This window comes from Maylandia zebra, linkage group LG13 (assembly GCF_041146795.1).
Source record: "Maylandia zebra isolate NMK-2024a linkage group LG13, Mzebra_GT3a, whole genome shotgun sequence".
Classification (NCBI taxonomy): Eukaryota; Metazoa; Chordata; class Actinopteri; order Cichliformes; family Cichlidae; genus Maylandia; species Maylandia zebra.
Window position 1 is genome coordinate 29,593,080 of NC_135179.1, and position 26,377 is coordinate 29,619,456.

At 41.4% G+C, this 26,377-nt stretch overlaps 1 protein-coding gene across 4 annotated transcripts in view; it reads left to right on the top strand.

The window, feature by feature from the left end:
• Window positions 1–26,377, top strand: part of LOC101483689 (stromal membrane-associated protein 1) — a 145,483-nt gene that overhangs the window by 109,931 nt on the left and 9,175 nt on the right. For all 4 annotated transcript variants that reach the window (XM_024804617.2, XM_024804618.2, XM_024804619.2 and 1 more), the window contains one exon: window positions 22,780–22,972. In XM_024804617.2, the coding sequence (XP_024660385.1) occupies window positions 22,780–22,972 (193 nt within the window). The remainder of the gene's footprint in view (window positions 1–22,779; window positions 22,973–26,377) is intronic.

Sequence of the window (26,377 nt, forward strand, 5' to 3'; positions counted from 1 at the left end):
GAATTAATTTGACCAGTGTCCTTCAAAGGAGAGTGTGTGTTTGTCTGACAGGGAGCAATAACGGCGAGCTGCTACAGTGAAGACAACAGCTGGGAGTGATGGAACGCAAGCGAACGCCATCACTGAATTTGTTGTTTTCTTCTTTAAGATGGTATCTAATTAATGGCGATGAAAGACACTAAATAATTCAAATGTAGAATGACACAAAAATGTATAACACTACTTTTTACCTGTTGTTTGAATCTGTGACTGACCACAACCATATTGGTCAAAGATATGCCTGATAGGGAATAATAAAGATTGAAAGTACTTAGATTTAGTCCGGTCTCTCAAAAACTGGCATTTTAAAAGACCATTTTTCAGATTTTAATGATATCTGTCATAATTCAGAATACTAACAAATACTGTTTGAGGTTGAAAACGTCAGTTTCATAGCCTGGATCTGTCACCAGGTGCTACATGTTTATGTGAGCTACACAGTCTGAACTGTTCATGTGAGCTGTTGTGTTCATCACTCTAGCCTTTTAATGTTTGGTAAACACATGTAATTGTTATGAGTGTTTGGAAAGTTGACTTCACATTCAGCTATTATAAATAATACATTTAGCAAAAAATGAGCAGTACAGTTGTGAAAAAGAGTTTTTACAGCAATGTGAAAAACTAGTGAAAAAGTACACTTTTGGTGTGTCCGTAGGAATTAAGAAGGTAAGTACAGGGTTCTCAATATCTCTGGTAGCCCTCGGGCAGGCACTCTTCAGTTTTTGGTAGCCCAGAATAAATTTAAGTAGCCTGAGTAAAAAAAGAGAACAATTTTTTGATTGATGTTTTGTTTCCTTTACAATTATACATTAAAGTATAATATTCCCAGTAACAAAGGCGCTTGTCGACTCAGACATCGAGGGAAACTCACAACACAGCTCGTCATATTCCAGCCACAGAAATTCGTTTGTCCATGAAACCAAAAAAAGCTGCGCTTTCTTTTTGCCTCATAGTCTGATTTGTCCTAACTTTTGCGTTTTGTGGTAAGCTTTTCTTTGGCTGTCCCTTCTTCACCCTGACCTTTATTATTTCGCTCTGCAGAACTAAAATACCTGCATAAATTCATCTGTCTTTACACATGCACACATAACGGTCAGCGATTCTCTGCGCAATCAACCTCTATCACATGTTTAAGCTTGTTGCCAGAGATTTCACTTGTCACGTTTGAATAGTAAGCTACTGAGTGATAAGACGATGCCAGAGGAATTGGTGCGCAATTAATCTGTCACCCTCTGCCACTCCCTATACACAGTTCGCACGATCGCAAAGTGAAAGCAAAAAACAAGCGCAAATTCAAACGCGATCTCAATATGTCACATATTGACAGTGGCTCATCGATGCCGATGGCATAATTACCCAGCTACATTTGCGAAAGAATGCAAAGCATTGACATATATTTTCCTTCCTATGACAGCAGGGCTGAGTTAGATTTTGGTAGCCCGACTGGAAGAATCGCTAGCCCGGGACGTCAGGCTAGCGATTTTGCGAGCCCTGAAGTAGAAGCCATGTGTTACTTATCAAATAGTCTTGATTATTTGTAAGTGTGAAAACATCTATAAAAGAAGAGTTGTGACAGTTTGATGGTTTGTGGCATCATGTTAATGCACCTGGATGTGCCAAACTTCCCAGGACTGGACATCCCAGCAAATTCACCTCAAAGTCAAATCCTGTTATGCTCAAATTGCAAAAAACCCAAGAGCGACACCTCTGACTCTCCATGGCTCGGTTAGCATGTTAAATGTTAAAGTCTATGACAGTAAAATTAGAAAAAGACTTAATGAATATGGTTTGTTGGGAAGGGTTGCCAGGAGAGAGCCTCCTCACTCTAAAATGAACACGACAGCACAGCTTAGGTCTGCTGAGTTGCATCTGAACAAACCACAAGCTTTCTAGAGCAATTTCTTTTAGACAGGCGAGATCAGAACGGAGTTGTTTGGTCATAATGCAGAGCCCCACCAAACACAGCATGTCTGCACAAACACCTCAGATCAATTGTCAACTCTGTGGTGCACGCTTGTTTTGCATCCTCAGCACCTTTGTACCTTGCAGGCTTTGGCTCAAACATCAAAGCATCACCTATTGCAGAAAGAGAGGCATCACTGAATGGAAAGATTCATAGAGCCTCCGAAAAAAATCTCCCCTTCTGAATTCTTTTAACTCTATTTGGTTGTTTGCTGTTTTTCAAAATAGGTTGTAGTAAACATACATTTAATTTAGTTAACCAAACGAATAACTAAAACTAGATATGAAAAAACATTTTGGGTAATAAAACAATCAAAACTAGACCTTTAAAAAAATTTACCTAGCCGAAAAGATTTTGTGAACTTGGAAAACAACCAAAAATTTAATTCAATTATAGAAGAAATGCTGTTTTCTTTTAGTTTGTATTAATTAGGTCAAATTTGTTATCACAAACTGAGGAGGATGGTGATGTTGGGTTAGGGTTATAAAACAAACCTGCACAAACTAACTGAAACTAAACTGAATTAAAAACAAAAAGTTCAAACAAAATAAAAATAAAAACTAATAAAAAAACAAAACAGAATTATAATAACTCAAATAAGTTAATAGTCTCATTACATTTTCGTTACCAAGAAATCATGTGTGCCACCATGCACAGTCAACCCCAAAGATGTGAGCCTGGGAAAAGCCTGAAATGTGCTCCATGAATACTCACCGGGGTTTAAAGAAAATAATTACCTTTTCAATCACGATGACAATATTAGTTAGAGATGTTGAAATGAAATATTTATGTGCTGTTTTTCTCAAATCATTAAGAGCATTTTTATATATTTCTGCAAAATAATTGAAACTTGGGAAGATGATTAAGGACGAGGAGAGAGCAAAAAAATAAAGTAAATGAAGGATGAAGAGCAGAGATGAAGCTGTTGTCCAGTGGGTGTCTGCAGCCATATTGGGATTTTCATTTTCTGGGTAAACAAACAGGATGTTCATCAGAATGAGAACAAAAGAAAATTGGAAAAGAGGTTGATGCTTGACTTCATTTTTCCTCCTTTCCTCTGCTACTTTGTCAGCGACTGCTCTCATGAGGATGGGGAAGTTGTGTTGAATTAAACATTTTCAAGGAACTGTTCAGTTTAAAATGCGGTAGGCGTCTTTCAAGTGTGACCTTTGACCTTTGATTCACATGGAAATGAGAACTCACACTGTCAGGCAGAACCACATAATGTCTATTTATATAAATGGACAGTGTCTGCATACTTGCAGCAGCACAGTGCTACATGTCAAATATACGGTAAACACACAGGTATGTCATGAACTGTGACCTTGGAACACCCACATACATTGAACCATCATAGTCAATCACGGTCAGGGAGAACACTCTCTGACCTGTTCTTAGGATTCAAATTGTACACCTCACTCTCTCACACACGCACATCGCCGTGCCTCCTGGGGCAAGACCAGGCAGTGGCTCACAGGAAACCCAGGCATGAAGAACAATTATGGGCTTCTGTAACTGCAAGCTCTCCCTTTGCCACTACCAGCCTCCCACTTGCCCTATAATCTCCCCTCCATGCTCACCTCCTCTGTGACTCCATCTACTGCACTGGTGCTTCTGCCTCACACGTTGGCTTATTTCCATATATTCATGAATCACAGTTTGGTTTTTTGGGGTTTTTTTGCTCGGTCAGTGAAGCTCTGGTGTGGTTGCATGTAAAGCAGTGGATGCTGCTCTCCTTCAGGTCAAACGGGAAGAAAGGTGTCAGAGAGGACATGAAGACCATTAATGAGCTGATGTAAAGTAAACATAGCATTAGTGTTTGTGTAGGTCCTCAGGCATCCAGGTGGTGGTAGTCTCAGGAGCCTGAATAGAAGGCTAATCGACTTCTTTAAGGTTTTTTTCAAGATGATAAGAGGTGAAATGTCTGTTTAGAAAAAAAACCCCAAAGAAGTCCTGTCTTATTCTTTTCTTTTGCATGTTTCTTTTGCATTTCCCAGTTTGGAATCAAGCTTCTGCAAATTTGTTAGAGGCAATTTCTGGCAGTGTTTCTCACTTGGGAGAACAGCTTCAGCTCAGTGGGCCTTTATACTTTATAGGCATCACAGTTTCCATAAACAATATTGCCAAAGCTATAACAGTAGTTTATAGATTAATATCTAGTTTATATAAAGTATAATCTGTCCATATATGTAGGGGGCTCACAAAAATAATGATATTAGCAGTAATGTGTTTTAGGAAGAAATGAATTCCTGCCTTAACCCGGCTGTCAAACAGTCACCACATGTTGTGTTTACTTTTGTTTGCCTTGCTTCTTTAAACAGAGGAGCAGGCGTTTCTTCCTTGGTTCCCATTTTGTCGTTGCTGAGCCTGAATCTGTCTCTGCTTTCTATTCCTGATGCAGAAAATATCTAGACTCTGGAAAGTGCTTGAGTTGGCAGATATTGCAAAATATTTTCTTTATTATTTTTTTTCACATAGTTTTTTTTCACGATTGTGTTTAGAAGACATCGAATGCTGCCCAGTAACAGCTGCAGATATCAACAGTTTCGTTTTTATCATTAACCCCTCTAGGACATTATCTGCTCTGACAACAGCTGTAACTAACTATCCAATCAGATCAGAGAACAGAATGATATTCGGTAACTTAAAGTGACGATAGGTGAGAGAAAGGTAGCACAAAGTCGGCCGCGCAAACATCATAATCCATGGAGACTTCTGCCTAACCTCGTCTGTCAGCCTGTCTGTTATTACTGCAAACATGAAGGGGCTCAGAGCCAGTCTCTGATGCAACCCCACCCCACCTTAAACCCATCTGTCACTCCTACCACACATTTCACCACTATCTCACTCTCATCATACACGTCACATACTTTTCTGCTGCTCCTGACTTCCTCATGCAGTACCACAGTTCCTCTCGTTGCTTTCTCTCGAATGTGTCTATAGAGACACGCCAGACCTTCTCTGCACTCCTCCATCAACACTCTCTCAGCAAACATCACATCTGTAGTGCTCTTTCTCAGCATGAAGCCATACTGCTGCTCACTGATCGTCACCTCTCTTCTTAACCTAGCGTCAACCTCTCTCCCATATCAACTTTACCTCTCTGCACATCACCCTTCATCACTACCAGTACACTTCTTCTCAATTCCTCAGGTGTCCTCTCGCTCTCCAGGGTTGTATTAACAATCTGGTTAAAAGGTCCACTGCTGTCTCTCCTAGACATCTCCTAGCATCCTGGTACTCCTGTCTAATTTCTTCTTCTTCAGGACAATTGCACTTTTTCATTTTCCTTAAATTTTTTCTCTGTACTTCCTCATTCCTCCATTTAGTGTCCTTGTCTTCTTTCCTCTGTCCAGAGGATACACAACATACCTTCCCTGTATTCTCCCTCGTTTTAGTTGTACTTTCCCAGACAACTAGCAACTCTTCCCTACGACCTGAAGCTTGTCTCAACTTCTTCCTGAAGTCTTTACAACCTTCTTCCTCATATCCTTATGTCTGTTATTTGGTTTTGACTAGTTGGAGTTTGAATTAATAATAATTGACAACTTTACAGCCACTATTATAAAAATCAATTATCTAAAATTCAATTTCATCCTTGCTACTTCAAACGTACACTGTAGATATCTGTTCACACATTGCTTTGGAAATAAAAATTTATTTCTGTCAAGTAATATAATTATGATAAGTAATTATGATAAGAAAAATTTAATTATTGATAAGTCTTGCTTAAATAATAACAATTCAATTTTATCTATCTAAAACTGCATTTTGGATATGCTCACTGAGTATTCGCCGAATTCTGCTCTGCATGGATTCGTCGTGTCTTCTGTGTATGCATAAAATAGCATACACAGAAGACACAAATGCAGTCAAGATTGCTGGAGTTTAATGGTTAGATGCCATCTGTGTCCTTACTTCCCAGTCGTAGCAAAACTAAGAAGGCAGGTGGTGGATTTGTAGTTGGTGCTTGTGTAGTTTGGAGGGATGTGTCTTTATTTAGTCTTTTACAGAATCAAACATGTAAGAGCAACAGTGATAAACAGTCTAATGTAAGCGAATGATGTTAGCTTTCTGCCTGTTAATCAGGCATTTACTCCACGGCCAAGAAATGGCTTTGAAATTACTTTTGAATATTGACTATTTTTTCAAGGCATACACATGTATTGTGAAAAACTGGATGTTTTATATGTTACATGTAGTTTAGTGTGGTGTTAATAACGTTGCTTTGCGTTGGTATTTGGAGAAAATTACTTTGATGTTCTTTAGGATGACATTGGCAAAGTCAGTGCTGCTTTATCCTTTTCAGACTTTCTCTCATTTATAAGGGAACATGCAAACAGGGTGACCTCCATGTTATCTCTCTACCCAACCAGGATGGCAGACTTCATCTTGAACCTTGTGCTCTCACTCTGCCCCAACATATCTGATGTATTAGGAAGCCTCAAGGCCCCTCCCAGGGCCAGTTGACCCAAATTAGTTGAGCTGATTATTTCCTCAAAAGCCTCGAGTAGCTGTGCAGGTTATCCATACAGCTACACCCAACCCCACATCTGATTGCAACTGTTAATTTAAAGCTGACAGTCAGACAAAGTTAAAAGATGTCTGCCTTTGTTCATCAGCCAGGACCAACAGGATTGATGGTTTTCTAGTTTCCTTAATAGTCTCAGTTTTTTTTTCTTGAATAGCATCTCTAATTAAACAGTTAATAGAGAAGACATGAACAACATATTCATTATTCCAGAAAACAATGTCCCAGTGACATTCCTGGAGACTGGTGGCACTGTGTAATGCTACTCTGTAAATTTAAAAATTTATTTTCTGTACAAATGCAATTAATGAAAGCCATTAACAGAGCAGTGAAAGCTACATGAGTCAGTTATTTGACACACTGTAGCTGTCGTATTTATCTGTAACTGAAACAGTCATTGACTCAGTGTGTGAGATTTACATAAGATATAAGTCAATAAGTGTTATACAAGTGATGCAGTCGTATTTTAGTTTCTTCTCTACACTGTTTTCCCGTTTCCGCACCAACCACAGTTTGCCCTCTGTTTGCCTACACCTTAGACCTTTTTCCCCCAACTGATTTTATGCTCTATTATCCCCTCCGTATGTCTCCCATCACCCCTGTACTTCCATTTTCTTCTCTTTCCGCAGGTGCTCACGATTCATTCACTCACAAGAATATATTTGCCTTGAATCTGCACACACAGCACTGTTTCTATTTATCCTTCCTCTTCATCCTTCAAAGGTGTCTTTCCTGCTGTGGTTTACGCTCCTTTTCTTCCCGGTACATCACTATACTGCTTACTGTATATTTTGTTACCTTGATGCAACATATTGAAAGTAAACAGGACTCAGTTATGTTTGGCATTTTTATCTCATGTTTTTACTTTCTTTTTCACTAAAATAGTGCATACAGTGCTACGCTGAGTTGTATCTGTAGGTTTTTCTTTCAGTCTGCATACATACATATATACATATATAACTGAACAGCCACTGAGTGCTACTCATATTGACTCGTATGGACTTTAGACTGTATAATTTAGTTTTAAAAATTGTCGATGTATAAGTATTAATGATCTAATTATCAAGCATTGTGGATCAATAAATCTTAACACCACATAGTGGGTAGGTCCATCTCTTGGAGTGGTTCACTTCATTGCTTGCTGATAGAACACTTTTGGTCTCAGTGGTCAATCTTTGGTCAGATGTGGCTGCATCGTGTTGCGTTCCAGGATCTGGTTGAAGTTTCTTATTATTTTCATTTCATTAGTAATTTTAAAACCATTTCTTATCATTTGTGCACTGACAACATTTAACTGTACCTCTCATTTAAACCTTACAAATTGGATAAATTATTAACAATGAATTGATTGATTTAATGCAGTCGATGGTTGGATTGCAAATAACCTTTTCCAGCTTAACACAGACAACACAAAATCTCTACTTATCATGTCACACACCATTATTCCCTAAATTAGACAATGTCTGGGGTCTTTCACATTTACTGTGAAAGCTAATGTATAGAATCTTTGGTTCAATTTGGATTTTTTTTTTTTTTGTACTTTTAACGCCCAAATCAAGTCTCTTCCTTTTTCCATTTAAGAATTGCTAAACTCAGGATTGTTGTCTCAAAACATGAACTGCAGGTGCTCAGTCTTGCCTTTTATCTCATTCTGCTTGGATTTTTGTAATAGTCTATTTTCTTGTCTGTCTAAAATGTCTGTTAATCTCCTCTATTTGTCCAGAATGTTGCTTTAAGGCTTTTAAGTCTCATTCATAATAGGGGCAGCTGTAGCTCAGGAGGTCGAGCGGGGCATCTACTAATCGTCTGCACTGGCTTCCCAGGTCAGATTTAGAGTCAGTTTAAAACCTTGGTTTTTACCTTTATTCCCTATGAGGTGAAGCCCCCACTTATTTTGTTAATCTACTCCACCCCTATTCACCAAGTCGGATCCTTAGGTCGATAGATAAAGGTGTTCTTGTTATCCCGTGTAACCATCTGATAACAAGGGGAATTGTGCAGTCCAAACTTCAGGGCTCTTTGCTCCCTTGACTCTGGACTCTGTTTCATCCTTTAAGAAACTACTTAAACCTGCAATAATAATAATAATAATTATTATTATTATTTATGCCTCTAAAGCACATTGTAACTGCTGTCTTATCTTGAAAAGCACTATAGAAGTAAATTCTTACTTACTGGAAGTACTACTATTAATGTTGATGTTTTTGTTTTATCATTAGTGTTAATATTAGATTTATATGACACTTAATCGGTCTCGCTTGGTATACTTTGGCATCTCTGGGTTTAGCTGGCACATACACCCACATACGTCACGTCACTCATTTTGTCTCAAAAATGTCCTGATTTCAATAAGGTTGCTTTTTATACTGTAGCATTGACTTTAGCTGTATTACTGTTGTACTTTTTAATGCTGTTTGGCAGATTAAATCAGCTGCGATATCTTTCAAGGGCTTTGAGTGTTGGATACTGGCTGTTTGAACCAACAGGCTGCTGTCCCATGGCCCTCTGCCTACGGCACTAGACTCTCTTTTTTGACTATTATTTCAACAGTTGTGTTTTGTTGTTGTAACAGTTTTCTGTTCAGAAAATGGATCTTTTATATATTAACATGTTTTTCATTGTTCTCTCTTCAGATTTAATTAAAACTTGGGGTTTTTTTCTACCAAGAAATGTTCTGTTTGTCTCAGACATGTTCACTGATGTTGTCTGCAACATTTAAAGAAAAATGCCGTTACCTCACAGTATGTGGGCAATAATTGAGTCTGCTTTTGGAGTGTGTCTCTCGGTTAGTCCTGAGATAGACTGGTGAATTGTCCGGGCTGTTCCCCTTCTCTTGTCCTTTGACAGCTTTGATTGGTTCTGGCCCAACCGTGACTTTAATGTAGCAGAAAGATGGACGGATGGAAGAAAGTAGGTCATCTGTGAGTGAAACAAGCAAATTCAAGAAGGAAAAATAAAATTGCTTAAGCTGGATGTGTCAACCTTCCGCCAGCACCACTCTATGTATCTGCAAATATTTAGGCAAATCAACAGAACAGTGAATAACACTGAGGCTATTGAATATTTTTCCCAATAAAATTTCCTCATAATATGCAAAGGCCTAAAAAGTAATTATATTCCTATTATAACCAATAGAAGACCAGCTGGTAATGTTTGAAATGGCAGTTAAAGTTGATGTGTATTTGCTGCTTTTATAGCTCAAGGCGCAGCTCATTTTGATGTTAATAGCTGAAACTAATGGTCTGCCTTAGTACAGTAATGACAGTTTTTGTTTTTCTCTGTTTGACCTTTGAGTTACTGTTGAAGTTTTACTAAAGGCACTGACTCACTGTAACACACGTCCAAAGATTCCCACTCCATTTGATATTATTTATATTGTGTTTCACTCTTTCCTTTGTTCACAGTTCAAGGTTACTTTATTTGTCACAGTACAACAGACGTGAAGCTTCTTGCACAACGTCTTAAAAAATGGTTCTCCTTGAAAAGTATAAAAGAGTAAAAGTAATAACAGAATAAATGAGAAAAGAAAAAAATGGAACAAAACAAACTTTTCTCACAGTCAGTAATTTCAGTGTGCTAACATGTGCTGTGAACATAAAGTGAATGTAATTCTTAAGTCATTGTTTAGGTGAGCTCACAGCAGCCTTTAAAGTGGTGATGGTCTTTGTGTGAAAACTGTTCAAAAGTCTAGCGGTGTGTTTTTTTAATGTCCTGTATCGTCTGCCAGAGGACAGATATTCAAAGAGAGAGTGCGCAGGGTGTGATGACTTCTTTATGAAGTTTATTGCGTTGTTCCCAGTAAGGATGTTCCTGAAGCATCTAACAACTAAGACAGCGAGCAATTACCTGCCTGCACAGAGATTAGCTCTGCACAGACCCATTGAGTCAGGGTTGTGCATTTCTAGCTTGTGCTGACAGAAGGTTTCAAATTTGTGTGTGTGTGTGCGTTTCATAGAAGTTCAACCTCTTAATGGGGACATTAGGGGGAAGCGTGATTCTTAGGACTCTCAAGCCTAAAATTAGCTAGCTAACATAATATTAGCTTGTAACCAGCTGTTATTGCTTCACTGTCTTGTTGTCAGCTGTCCGGAGACAGCAAGTTCATCTGTCTGCTGACGATATGTAATTGCAACAATATCAGGAATAAATAAGCTTGAACAGAAGCCCTGAACAGAAGTCAGGGCTGCAGATCAGGAGAATATGTTTGAGTTGAGGAGGAAGATGAGCTGCAAATAAGGAGGAGAGAGAGCAGTGGTGGTGTAGGTGAAAGACTTGATGAGAAAGAGATGATGAAATATGTTAAATGGTCAAATATAGTTGGAACTTTTTGTGATCTTTAAATTTAAACTAACCTATGAAGCATAGTGTATGAATCAGAATCAGAATCAGAATACTTTATTGATCCCTGGGGGAAATTATTTTTTGTTACAGTGCTCCATTATAAACCAATTATAAACCATGTGGCGCCAGTCTGTAGCCACGTATATAAAATGATTAGGCAAAGAGTCTATTGTGTCTATTTTGGTCACTGTGGCAGTTTTGTGTTTTTAATAGATTAATTTTAAGTTTATGATAATGTATCGATTTGTTACTGTACCCATAAAATGCTTGTAAATAAAACACTCAAACTAACACTGACGCTTGAAAAATGGAAACATGGGTTATAGGGCTGGGCCATATCATACCTTTCACGGTAATACCGGTATAATGTTGGGCAACGATAAAATGAAATATTGCGATAGAATTTGGGTAAAACGCTCAGTGCCTTTGTTTTCATATGCACATGGCAAAAAAAGCATGGCAGCGACGGAGAATGAGGAGGGCGAAAGCGGATCGTTGAATGAAACGGAACTGGTTTGTAAAAATGCTGCAACTTCAGTGTGGAACTGGTTTAGCTTTCATCCCTCAGATACACAACAAAGCACTATTTTTGGTAGAGCATGCTAGTGGGCCGTCGTTATTACTGTGTTTTTTGGAAAATACGGCACACTTAAAATCAATCCTTTGACTTTTCTGAAAATCAACAGCGCCCCTTATAATCCCGTGTGCCTTATGTATGAATTCTGGTTGTGTTTACTGACCTCGAAACGATTTTATGTACACGGCGCTCGAAAATTTGTCAAATGTTTTAGTACGACTTTGCTAAGCTACGAAGCCGCACCGCTTGATGGATTGTCAGAGCATTACGGCTATCGTAGGCAGCATATTTTTGGTCATATCGCCCTGCTCTAATGGGTTGGTTGAAGGGCTTGGTGATGATTGAGTCACGACATTTGTTTCTTTGTCAGCGACAAATCTGCAAAACTAATGACCTACGAATGTTCCAGCCTCAAACAGAAACACATGGGATTTAGATGACCTTGTGACATTACCTGTTATTGCACACTTCTAGATCTATAATGAGTATATATATTATATTATATGCTTCCTCACTCACATCAGTCTTCTATAAACAGGTTCAGACTCCCGAGAGAAAACCCCACAAACCAACATGCAGCGCCACCTCTCACACGTCGGCTCATTTCCGTTCCTCTCCTATACATATGAGCCATACACACAATAACACAGTTTTCACAGTCAGTACACATCCCCTGATTTTTACACATGCACACAGACATACTGAGGAATGAATTTTGGATTCGGCAGGCGGATATTGCTTTACAGCTGTGATTAGTCGGGCCCATGAAGAAAGAGGAAGCCGGCAGCCTGCTGATTTGGGCAGCTATTAACCGGCATCGGGGCGCGCTGGCCTATCTGTGCATATGTCAATTATAAAAATGCGATTACAGCCTTGTAGGAGGGGGAGGATTTGTGTTATCCGCAGCTTCTTGCGCTCGCTCTCCCTTTCACACAAACACACTTTCTCTCCTCGTCCTGTCCTCTGTCTCTCATTCACCTCTGCCTGAGTCTGAAAAATGCAGTTATGAGATATTTTTTACTTGGAAAACTCAAAGTAATGTGGTGGGGAGTGAAAGGGGGATAGAGCAAGGAGAGAAAAAGATTTCTCTGAGTTATTTTTGTTTCCCATTAAAACTGTTTTCCCCACATAATAGTAATAACATGAAAGTACCTAAAAGCTAAAATGTATTATAGTCTCTTGTAATTCTTGGAGTAAACAGTTTTCTCAGGCGAAATCAAACCACGTTTGCTTCGTTATCTTTGATTTTCTGAGTATAGCATCTCATAGAAATTCCACCTCTGAACTATGGCAGCTGAGCTCTGGCGGAGTGATGCGTTAAGCTCGGTCCAGGATCTGACTGCATAATGAGCTGCTTTCTTAATAAAACAGATATGGAAGGCACCCAAGTTGAAGCTGAAAAGCAGTAAAAATGACAGCAAAACATTTGTTTATCAAATAGTTTTAGTAAATCTGATCTTCAGCCTTTTTTTTTTTTTTTTTTTTTTTTTTGCCTGTCCCGTTTGGCTCTTTTGCCATCAGAATTGTTGTCTAAAGGCAAACAAAGATGCCCAACGGATTTACTTTACCAAACTGACCATCCCAGCCTTGCCGTAATGGTCCATTTGATTCACCTTTTATTGTTTATTTTATTTTCACTTACTGAATACGGGACAGACTTGACTGGGGGAAAGAAGGGGAGAAAGAAAGAGGGAAAGAGAAACAGCTGAGAAGAGGGACGGGGGAGAAGGGCAAAAAACAAAAACCAACAGAACGGGCAGAGAAAAAAAAATGCATATATCAATCACCTGGATCACCTGCTGAGAAAGAAAAAAGAAAACAAGCATAAGAGAACAAGACTAATAGAATAAACAACATCACAATGATATATGGGAATATGACAGTAAATACTAAATATTAAACATTATTGTGCAGCACATAAGATCAACAGAACACAGTGTGCTTTGAGGTAGGAGCCAAAAAGGGTGTAGTTTGTGGGTGTGATCACCCGTGTGTACACCTGTGAGCATGGACGCGCTTGTTTTTTGTTTTTTAAAAGGTTCCTTCATGTAATGATCTGCTAGAGGGTGTGGGGGGGCCACAGCCCCGTCCTCCAGGGCATGAAGCAGGTATGGAGGAGATCAAAACTCCAGACATCCAGAGGCCCCCAGAACACAAGAGACCAAGGAAGACCAACAGAGGGGCAGCCGCGCCACTGTCCCAGAAAGAGCTGAGGAGAGTCCCAGATGAGGGCTCACTCAGCAGCCGCGGAGCAGAAGCCAGGGGGAGTTGCAGTGACGCGCCCGTGAGCTCCGCCGGCAGCCAGCCGCGCCTGAGTGACCGAGCCCCAGGCCGAGAGGCCGGGGGCACCCCACCTCCGAAGTGGCCCGAGCGAGCCCCAGGCTCCAGGCCCCGATAAGCGGCCGCCAAGGAGTGAGCCGGTGTGTACCTGGACGCCCATCCCCGGACACAAAGAACCACCAACGCACCGATGTCTGAGGGGGTCCACCACTGGCAGGGGAAGTGGTGGTAGGGGGAGATAGGCCTCCAAACCTTGGAGGGCCTGAGATGTCCCCAGAGAAGTGGCGTCTGATACCCAACCTGACATATAGACACAGACATACAGGCACACACAGATACAAACATCCATTCCCACCCTCATGCTCTCATATGCACTTACTCCACACACAACCAACGTGGAGACAGACATAAAGAGACGCTGTACACACGATCACACTCCCCAAGCGTACTCTACAAACCGGGTCTAGGTGCCCTTGCCCCTGGAGGGGGGAACTGCACCCAGACCCAGGTGGTGTTACCCTTTTCCCTGCGGTGGGGGGAGGCAGACCGCCCCGACTCCGCAGCAGCAGGAAGGCCCCACACTCCAGACCGCAGTCGGACGGCCAACTCCTCCTCCTAGCCCCCCCGCTCCAGCAGGTCGCAGAGAATGGGGGTGAGAGAAGACTCCAAACCTCCCTCCACCCGCTCATAGTAGTGTTGATGCATGTGTGTTCTAAGGTGCATTTAAAACCCAGGAGGGCATGGAGCTACCTGCCAGAGAGCAGCAGGTAAGCGCATGGTCCCTCCTGCTAGCCCTCAATGTCTACGTGTATTTAAAATTGAGAGGTGGGCAACGATGCCAGGGGTGGGGTGTACACCCTGATGGTACTTTGGACTCCGTGTATCGTGCCCACCCCCAAGATCCTATATGTATGTGTAATGAGAGTGTGAGTAATGTGAATGTCTAAGTTGTGGGATAAAATTGAGGCAGAGGCAGCCAGAAGGGGACGGGGGGGGGGGGGGTAGCCTCCTCTGCACCCTGGTGACATACCCCTACTCCAAGGTCCTGCATGTGTGGGTGGTTGTGGTGGAGCGGGAAGAGGGAGGCAGCTGGAGATGGGGAGGGAAGGAAGGGAGGGGCAAGTGACCCCTCCCTGGGGCCAGCTCCCCCGCTGACCCCAGTAGGCACCCCCATACTCCGCGACCCGCCAGGGAAAGGGGGCCCAGGCCCATCCAGACCGGGGCCCAGTGCAGCAGCGCCTCCCGGCCCCACAGAGCCCGGGACAGTCCACCCAACCCCACCACAGAGAAAACTGCACCCACCCCACCATCCACTCATCTTCCAGACTACATAAGACAATAAACACCCAGGCTGAGATCTTCCTCCACCTCTCCTGTATCTCCCCCTCCTGCAGAGAGAGCTCCTGAGGAGAGGAAAGCTCCTGCAAGATGTGACAATCTCCCCCACCAGTTGAAGAGCCCCCCAGGTGGCTCGATGCACCGGCGGCACCCTGCTCCAGGGCTGGGCCCCCATGCACCCACCCGCCCACAACCCCGGCAACACACCAACCAGGACCCAAGCGACCGAGGCCCGGTCCGGGTCCCAGCCCAGAGACGGAGCGCCCCCAGAACCTCACGCCCATCCCGGACCCACCCAGGGGCAGCCAGGCTACCAGGTCAGTAACCCACGTCCGTCAGCACAGACCCTCCCCTAGCCCCGCTGCACGCAGCCGCGAGGAAACAGTCACCTGAGAGCCAACAGAGCCCCTAACCGGACATGACCGCTACCCCGGGTTGAGCCCCCCAAGGAAGATGCCTCCGGGGAACCCCCCCGACGCCCTAAGCCTGTCCCTACCCCCACACCAATCACAACAGTGAAGGCGGGACCAAACTATGACCCCCCACCCCCACTAGGTGATGGAGCTGATCAAAGGAGCCCAGAGCAATTGATCTGATGTGGTGGCAGAGGCTGTATCAAGACTAATGTAATCTAATAGATAATTTCTATATTGGTTAGAATTAAGATTATTTTTATTTTTCCAGTTCATGAGGACTGTTTTCTTGGCTATGCATAGGGCAGTGAAAACCATATGGGCGATATTCTTATCTGTAGTGACATTATCTAAGCTGCCCAACAAACACACTAAGGGGGAAGTTGGAATGTTACATTTCAGACACTTCGATAAGTCTTCACATATCTCCCGCCAAAACGTCTGAACTGGTGGACAGAACCAAAGAGCGTGGATATAATTGTCCGGTGAATTGGTTTGGCAGTGTGAGCAGTTGTTGGTAGACGTAAAGCCCATCTTGAACATCCGATGACCTGTATAGTGCACTCTATGTAATATTTTGTATTGAATTAATTGAAGACTGGGATTTCTAATTAGATGAAAGATTTTTAAGCAAATCTGAGACCAGAAGTTTTGGTCTAAGTTAACTGATAAATCCGCTTCCCATTTTGCAATAGGAAGTGATATTGATTCATCTGTTTTAGAAAGCATTCTGTATATTTTGGATAGTAATTTGGGGGGTTTAAGAGTAAGAAATTGAACCACACTTGGTGTTGTTTGTAGTTCAACTTGACCCGGTTTAAATTTCTTTTTTACTATGGATTTAATTTGTTGATATTCTAAAAATCTTTTCTTGTTGATCCCATATTGTGTAACTAGTCCGTCAAATGAAATAAATTCTGTTCCTTCTAGTATATGTTCTAAATATTTGATTCCTTTACCACTCCAATCTGAAAAGTTTATCATATTATTGTTTTGTAATATGTCAGGGTTGTTCCAGATAGGTGTACGTTTGCATGGGATTAATGAAGACGCCGTCAATTTTAGAAACTCCCACCATGCTGTCAGAGAAGAGCTGATCTTCAGCCTTTAAAAGCACAGTTTAACTTTTATAGGGACAGTTATGTCCAGGTTTAAGAAAATCCACATATTTAGCCCTTTATTGTCATTGTGCATGTTCAACGGAAATTGTGGGTGCTGCACACCAACTGTGCAGGAATAAAATATAAAAAGTTGTCAGCAGGAATCAATAACAAACAAGAGAAGAGCCTGTTAAATAAAGTTACTGATGTTGATGAAGCAGGCAGGTTGTTTTGATTCAATTTCAATTCAATTTTATTTATGTAGCGCCAAATAACAACAACATTTCTAGCAACAGGTCCATTTACAGCATCCTGCCATGCAATTAGGAACCCAACGTTAACGCTTATCAAGTGGAAAAAAGTTAGCATTCACCCTCCAGCTTAGATAATTTTAGCTTAGTGTTCAAAATAAAGCCAATCAGCTACTCTTGTAAAGCTTTGAATTGATGAGATTCTTGGCTAGTAACCTCTGCTGCCTTTAAACTGCAGAATTACTGCAGTGTAAGTCAGGAGGTCAAACATGGATGCGCTCTCCAGGAAAACATGGGCATTCAGTTAAGACCAAGGCTACTGAATTGGAACGAGGTAACAGAGGTTTATTATGAATATGTGTTGTTGCTCTTCAAAGGTAACAATAAAAGGCATTTTCATGCATTAAATTCCCATAATTCACTGCAAAAACATCACGTTCTCCTCTGTTTTCTTTGTATGAGGAAATGATTGCCATGACTCACTTAAAGCTATTCATACAGCCCATTAATGCTAAATGTGCATCAAAGTATGCGTCGCCTGAATATTTTTGTGACACCTCAACCAGATATGGAACATTGTGGCTTTAATGGGAACTTTGTGGGTTTCATGATTACATCCAAGGAAGAAATGGAGGTCTGGGTCTGAAGTAAATAACAGAAGGCAATGTAGTTGATTGCTGAGGAAGGGATGAAGTGCGAGACAGGAAAACGGATGAACTGCATTTTGTTACAACAAAGAGGGTGAGAAGGCAGAGAGCAGTGAGGTAATGAAGCAGTGACCAGCGATCTCGGTTTTTGCCTTTGTTTCGTTCTCTGCTTGTTTTTCTTTTCCTTTCTGGCACACTCGTAGGCTAATTCAGATTTACTCCAAGGCAAGCTTTGCTTTTGTTTTTAGTAAATTAACACACACACACACACACACACACACACACACACACACACACACACACACACACACACACACACACACACACACAGCCTATTACGGTTTTAAAGCCACAGATGGTCTATCAGAGGGGAGTGTATGAGTATTTCAAGCAGTGATGGAAAACCATAGTGAGCGTGTGTGTGTGTGTGTGTGTGTGTGTGTGTGTGTGTGTGTGTGTGTGTGTGTGTGTGTGTGTGTGTGTGTGTGTTTGGCTGTAGAGGTCTATGAATAGTGACAGTGAGGAAAAGGCTGTCAGAGCAGTAATTCAGAGCTCTGGCTGCTCTCATCAACACCAACATTGCAAAAAAAAAAGGAAGAAAGAAAGGAGCCTTGTTGAAGAAGCTTTCTATTACACAATATGCTGCTAGGAGCCCTGCAGCACCTCACACACTATGAGCATGGTGTGTGTGTGTGTATTTGATGTATCTGCGTATGTAGAACTGCCACTGTGAACGACGATACACATGTGACATTTGCTGCATGAATTTCTTTTGCATTTAAAGAGAGCAAGAATGGTGCATCTCTTACATTGTGTGCCACCTGTCTAGCTTTGGCAAAAAAACCCTTCTGGACTGCTTTGCTGTTCTTTCAGTGCAAATAGAGCAAATTCTCCTGGAGTGTCTGGCAGTCACAGATGGTGGAACGAGTGAAAGGCCAGTGGAAGCTGTTTTGTTCTAAGCTAAAAGAGGCAGCAATTTAAAGAAACATCTTTGAGTTAAAGGATGCTCACTCTTATTTGCATCACCTCATCCCAAACACATCTCTTGACAGTAATATGATGTTTTGAAAGACTGCAACCTATCAGCCTGCCTGGGACTCTAATACATTTAAGGGAGTGGGTCTGTAAATATCAGCCATCTTTACTTCATCATTTAAGGCCATCTTCCCCTGCACGTCTGCATAGTGGCTGCTATTTTTGATCACTACGTGGAATTTTGTAGTTGTGCCTCTGTGGCACATGCCTGTTCTCCTCCACTGTTTCAAACTGTGTTAAACTGTGATCTGGCAAGTGTTCTAGGTGATAGGATTTTTTGAAAGTGCAGTGTTATTTGTACTGTACTGATTCATCACTGGCTTCTATTTGATGGTGTGTGCAGTTACACATGCAGACTGAGCAGCTTGGCATGTTTACATGCCTGTTGGCCAGATATAATTGCTAGATCCCGATGCACACTCCCTTTCCTGATCCTCATTATGAGTTTTCATTTGTTTTGTTTTGTTGTTGTTTTTTTATTCTAAAAGATATGTAATATTGTATAACAGATTAACCCTCCAGTTGTGTGCACCCACCCCTTACTTTAGTGTTCCGGTGACAAGTGACCATTCTCTTTTAACAACTCTTAAATTAACATTAGAAATATTTTTCACCACCAAATTCAGTTCAGTGATCATTCAGGGGGTCAGAGGTCAAACCAACCCAGACATTCTGTCCATTAACAAGATGTTATTGTTATTGCAATACAGCCATTAGTAATGTCATTTGTCTTTGTGGTTCTAGTACCCTCTGGAAGTGATGGTGATGAAGAGAGAAATCACTTCCAAATAAAATACTCTAAAGAGGACACATTTCCAGCTCCATGTGTTTATTCTTGGAAATCGGGCTACTAGAGTAACCCTGTTTGTCTTGGTGCAGCTCCTCACGTCCTTTGTGTTAAGCAGGCAGTTTTAGTCCCTCTGCCTTCAGGCAACTTTCCTCTGATTGTCTGCTTCGCAAAAACAGGGGATTGGGAGGCTCGCAGCCAAAGAGATGTGATCATATTATTGTTCTGTTTTACTCACATAAGCGTGTGAAGCCTGAGCTCTTGGTTATGAGGGATTACTCGTGCATACGCTAATCTCATCCTCTGAAACTGTGGCCATGTTTAATATGTGCATCCACAATTTGCACAGGACCCTGACCTTAAAAGTACATTAGAAAAGGACTCCTTATTTGTTATTGTCAATAGGAATGATTACAGGAAGCACACCCCGTTTCAGTATTTAAATTGCTTGTGAGTTTTAATTTTGACTTGATTATGCTAAAAACTTTTTTTTTTTAAATTGATGCATTTGAAAACTTTATGGTGGTCAGTCTACTGTCGTTGTGACTCCTAAAACAAATAGACAAATTGTCAGAAGGCGTTATTATAGCTCTGCATCAACAAGTAGACATCAGAAGCTAGTTACCCAATGTTAGTGCCAGCTTGGTAAAGCTCACCCCACCTGCCAGCTGCTTTAATTGGCTCACATCCCACATGCTCCACATGTTATAGCTCCCTTCCCAAATCATCCCAGATGATGGTCTTATCTCAGCGGTTCAGAGCCTGCAGACTCTGTCTGAGTCATGCCGTCGCTTCCATAGCACTTTCCCGAAGAAGGAAGCTGAATGGCTGACGATTACTGCAGCCTGGAGATTTTGAAGTCTATTAAATATATTCTTTTTAACTTTGCAAAGAAACCCCAAAACGCTTAGCAGGAAACAGACTTAGCTTCCGTGACTGAGTTATGTTATATAGCTCGCTGACATGAGGGAGATCAGGTGTTCTCACCTTCCTTCATGCTAATGTTCTATGACTATTAATAGGAAGCTCCTCCTGCCCCCTTCAATACCTGACTCACCTTAACTGGCTTCACTTGAGAGAAAATGGACTGTGTGTGTGTGTGTGTGTGTGTGTGTGTGTGTGTGTGTGTGTGTGTGTGTGTGTGTGTGTGTGTTTATGTCTCTTGGTATGACTAGCCATCCATCTTACCTCCTCTGCTCTTGTTATTCCTCCATCCTCACCTGCCGCTTTTCATTTCAGCTCACCCGTGTTCACTTTGTTTTTCTCTCCTCTTTCCACCCCTACCTTTACTTTCACCTACACTGTTTTTGCTTTTCCCCTTCCTTTTTCCTATCTTGCTCCCCCTGCCCCACATTTTCTTCTCCATTCCCCCCTCCACCTCATCTCCGCCTTCCCTCCTCCAGTCGGATGAAGTCTGCAGGGAGAGACGGAGGAGCGCAGTGCTGCCTGCTAAGCAGCAGAGGACAACACATGTGCTTGCATTTCTGTGTGTGTGTGTTTTATGTGTTGTGTGTGGGTGGTGTGCAACTTTGTGTAATATATGATGTGTGCTTGTGACACTGACTGCAGCGTGCTTATTCACTGCAGAGCGGCTTGCAGGAGCTGCTGTTTATCACACTGTCTCTCCTTATCTTCTTCATGCTGTCTGTCGCCTTCCCCCTTTCTATTTTCAGTCTTTGTCCCATCTCTTCACATGTGTACACACACACACATTCCCACACACACCTGAGCAGAGCTTTTAAGCAGGTGTTGTTTTTTTGTCAGCTCCATCCATTAAACATAATGGGTGTGTGCATGAAAGCTGTTTTTGTTTTGTTTTTTTCTTAATAATGAAAAGGTGTATGTGAGCGGAACAGCGTGCGTGTGTCCTGTCTCCAACAGTTCACGTCTTCCTCTCTTTGCAGCGGCCTAATTAATGTCATCCGTCTCACTTACACTGACAATGCTCCTCTCTTCTCTCTCCTATGTTGTCTCCTCTGTTCTTTTCTCCCCTGTCTTGTCCTTTATTTAACTCTTGCTTTTCGGCCCTTTGTTTAGACCCTTTTTTTCTTCCATCTTCACATCAGTCTTTTTCCTGTCTTGGCCATCTTTTCTCTCTGTGGCACATTGAGTAGCCAAAGGTATGACTAAATATATTTCCAAGTCTGCTGTGTATTCAGTGACACAAACCTGTTGGATTTATTTTATAATTATGAGTACAAGCAAGAGAATATGTCCAAATCTGCCAAACACACAGTTTGACAGACAGAAAATGTTATATTCAGATTTTTTTAATTTGTTTTTTGTTTTGTTTATTCAGTAAAAGTTATTTTATGGCTGCTCATGTTTATTTGAGAACTTGCTCTCTTGTCTTCACTTCCTTCAGGTTCTGTCTTTCTAACCATTTCCTATTTTGTTGGCAATTAATTTGTGAAATGTGAGTAATTGGCATTTATGCAAAGCAGTTTAGCAACAGTGAAAAGAGCAGCAAAGCAGGCGACTCTCGGACTTACTAAAGTACTTTGACATGATATAAAATCTTATTCCTCTTTGTTTTGGCCTTGGCCCTTTTTCCCTTCCTTTAAGCCAAGTTTCTTCTGATTGGCTGCCCCTCATTAGCAGAGGATTTTACACAATAGTTGGGAAAGGCTTCTCTGCTCACGGCCAAGAGTAGAAAATATCGAATCCTGAGTTTTTGGCTCACAGGGATCACTTAGTGACTGGAAGTGGAAGTCACTGTGAAAAAGATAAAGCTCCACTCACACAAGGAATAAAGACTAGCTGGTAACTCCCAGAAAACTTAAAGTCACCATAGAAAAATGCATATTCCCCGACTGGTTAGCAAATGGTTGCTGAAGGTTGCCAGCAATCACTGGGTAAAATCTGTCAGGTTTAAAAACTCGTGAGTGCTTTGGATGCTGGTAGATTGCCCAGCTGCCTGTAGTTTGCATGGAAGATGTCGACTTGTCTGCAAAGACTTGCCAACACACAAGCGGCAGTAACCACGATGGAAAACTAAAAACGTTCTCCTTCAAATTAAAAGTTGTGCCTTCCTGCAGGTGCAGCTCTTAATATGAAGGCAAATATTCTCCCTTTGCTGTTTGTGTCACACTCGTAACACTTCCCCTACAGCTCAGAGAGTAAATGGCAAGTTGGCTGGTTGGTGTTGGTGGTGTTGTGTTTCTGTCAGTGTGACTGGGGTCTAACACAAACGTTGGCATTATCATCTGAAACTATGACCATGTTTATTCTCATGTACGTTAAAGATTAAAATAGGTAAGACAGAATAGGTGAGAAAACAAATCTAAGCTCCTCTGCCTTGTTTCTCTGGTCTGGTTCTTTCTGCTGATTAGGTGAGATTTACATTACATGTATATTTTTAGGGTATGGTGACAAGAGCAACTACATGATTGTAGTGTATGAGAAATAATCTGTCTGGATGAAAGTCTATATATTCATGACGCTTCTCTCCTTGCCCTGTGTCTTTCTGTCTGACAGTCTGGTTCCAGTATAACAACTCCACAGGTGGACCCCTCCACCTCCTCCTCTTCTTCCTCCTCTACCTCCACCACTACCACAGCGAAAGCAGAGGAGAAGAAGCTTTTATCTAAAGACTCGATCCTGTCCCTGTACGCAAGCAGCTCAGTGGGCAGTCAGCCACAAAGCCAGCAACAGCCTGCTCCAGGACAAGGTAACACACATGCTCTCATACAGCCAGCAGTTATTATTAACCCTTTGTTAATCAAGTCAAAGCAGCTTGGTCAATTGACTCAAACTCACATTTTCAATTCAAGCAGAGTCACTCAAGTTTGTAGGTCTTTTTAAAGGATACAGTTTGCAGGAGGTGTTTCTAAGACTGGTAGAGGGAAAAAATAAAGATTGACAGTTTGTTGCTAAGGAGTTGTGATTTCATGCCACTTTCTCTTTTGGGTCAGGCTCATGTGTTTACTGAGCTTGAGCGTCTTTTGTCAACTGAACTATACCGACACAAAAGCTTAAAAATTTGTTTAAAAAAATCACATTTATTATCGGTTTTATATTAGCCGTTCCACAAAAGATCGAGCATGGTGTTAGTTCAGACAGGAGACAAAGCTCAATCCTGGCAGAAAAGCTGATCTTCAATACTCCGCTGATATTCTCCCACTAGGGCTGCACATGTGCCAGCCACTTGGCAACCCACCTCAAATCAAGGCTCAATAAAGGTTCTGGCTTTCAGTTCTGTTCAGTGCTGGGGGGTCTTCCTGCTTCCAAATCTAAATTACAGCTGTAAAAACTTCAGTGGTCTTGGCTAAACTGTTTACAACTACACACCGCACTCAAACATGGGGTTGGACGTTACCCACAAAGATGGTGTAGCAGTGAGCTTGGCATTGATTCTCGACCTCTTAATCTTCTCAAGAGCCGCCGAACAAAACTAATCCTCACTTTATTTTCGCTACTCTCTGCCCCCCTCTCACGGACAATAACCATATCCAACTTCTTAATAGCAATTAACTGGTCTGCATTGGTGCATCATGTCTTTATTCTCTTCCCCCTCCTGCCCCCCCCCCCCCCCCCCTCTTTCTTAAATAGATAACTATCATATCTGATATCATATCTCACAGTACAATAATATTGAATGGGTTGCATTGTTGTATTTTGTCATGTTTCTCAGGTCTTTGTCTGAATTTCTATGAACATTATTGCTAAGGATTGTCTTATTGCATTGGAGTCACACTGGGTTAAATATGTACACTTGGGTTTTAAGGGGTATTTATTATTTTCTTCTTTTTTTGGGGTTGTATGGAAGCCCCAAACGCAATTTCATTGTTCTTGACAATGACAATAAATAAATAAAAATGCTATTTAACTTCATTTAATTGCATGCATTGCATTGCACCATTGTTTCTGTGGCCATGAGCTGAAACCTACTCCCCAAGAAGGCCGGGAGGATTGAACGAGGACCCTTCTTGTTATGAGGTGACAGTCTGCACCTCTTCACCACTGTGCCGCCTCAAAACTCGAAATAAATTACACTTTTGTTTTGTGTTTGACCTATAAAGTGTCAAATTATTGCTAACATTTTCATCATATCAACGTTTTAAGAGGACTAAAAGGCTGATGATCCGTTTATAGCTTGGAAAATGATCCGCAAGTGGCTGGAAATCTGCAAATGAAGGCAGCAGTGTGTCTGCTTGTGCAAAGAGAACATTTTAGCCTGGCCAAAAGGCTGTGTTTATTTTTGGTCTACATTTCAGAGATGGAAAAAAGGAGACTGGTGGAAAACAACATAAACAAGTGGAGTTGTGGCTGACTTTGGAGAGCAGTCAGAGGCTGAGAGCTCACTCACACCCTGCTGACATTGTGTATGTGTGTGTTTGTCTGGTAAAGCTGATCTATTAATCAAGAGAATTCTTACTTGCTCATAGCCTGACACCTTTACAGATGCACACAAAATGAAAACTTATGGCATTAAGAGCTTTTGGACCTTGAGAACCTTTTGATACATTCTATAACTCTTAATGGAACGGCAGCTTTTTTTGTATCTTCACTCTGCAGAAACTAGAAAGTATCTTTTTTTTTTTTTTCTTTTTTTAGCTCCTGACACTGACTTCATCAGTACAATAATTTAATAATTAAGATCATGATTTGATCAGGTTAAACAAAAGATGCAAGATTTCGTAATCCTGGATGTTTGAAGTATTTTTTTGGAAGCTACAAAACAATTTATGGTACCCATACACGTTCCACAAAAACTTGCTGTACGTTACGCTTTTCTAAGCTTTGTTCTTATCTCTGGACACTCACATGAACCTTGTGACCTCTTTGGAGAATCACCCCCAGAATGGGAGCCTACATTTTTAATGATTACATGCTGCCACTGCAGAAAATAGTTACTGTTAAGGCAAGAGGTGTGGGAGCTGTTATCGTAGCAAAAGTACCGGCAAGTGCATTTGGAGAGTTGTGTAACTGTATCTTAATGTGTCTGTATGTAATCAGATCTGAAAATGTGTAAAGGAACCTTTAAATGCATTTTGAGCAATCTGATTACACACAGACACACTGAGATCCAGTTACACACTTAGCAGAAAATATTACTGCTACAGTAATAGCCCCACACAAAGAACCTCGGCAGTTACGATTTATATGCATTACTGGACTCGTGGATCAGAGGACTGAAATTCAATTTACATTCAATTCAATTATATTTATATAGTCCCATTTCACAACAGCAGTCATCTCAAAACACTATATGGTAAAGGCATCACAGTGTCAGAGAGAGAGCAATCAATGAAGTTCTCTCATTTGATTGCTAAAACAGAGACCTCCTGAATGAGGCTCGAACATCAGAACATTTAGAAGACAAGAGGGAAACAGACGAACAAAGAGCTTAAAAAATAAACAAGATTAGACGCAGATTGCGGGAGAAAGTAGACAGAAGTTACTGACATGTACTAGTGGCATGTAAAAGAGGAAATGGGAGAAGAAAACACTCAGTGGATCATAGGATCAAGGGAAGTCCCACAGCAGCCTTTCATTGAAGCAGAAAACTAGGGGATGGTTTTAATTAATCAAACTTAATCTTAAAGATTGATTAATAATTTTAAAAATGGATGGTGTTTGACTCTGAACCCAAACTGGGAGCTGTTCCAAGCCTGACAGCTGAAGACGCTGCCTCCCATTTTACTTTTAGAAACTTTAGGAAGTTGAAGTGCAGCTGAAGTGGGACGATCTATGAGATCTTTAAAATATCAAGTGGTGCAATGATTCAGAACTTTGTATGTGAAGAGAACCCCATGCTTTTTTTCCAAGACTAGAATTAGCTAGTGAAGCCAATGAACCTAATGTGGGAGTAATATGCACTTTTAAAGAAGCTTCTCGGATGAGAGGTGAAACATGTTCAAGGAAACGTAAAGAAGTCCAGAGCATGCAGCAGAAGGCCTGGGGCTGCTGCGTTTAGCCTGGCTGAATACAGCTGCCTGCTCAACCTGTAACTTAAACCGGCACTCAAGGATGTTCTTAATGTAATTCATTTTTTTAATGTGCAAGCTGAAGGACATGTGTTCAAAAAGGACTTAAAGGTTCCTCGCAGTAGAAATGTCTTGTGAATGTAGCG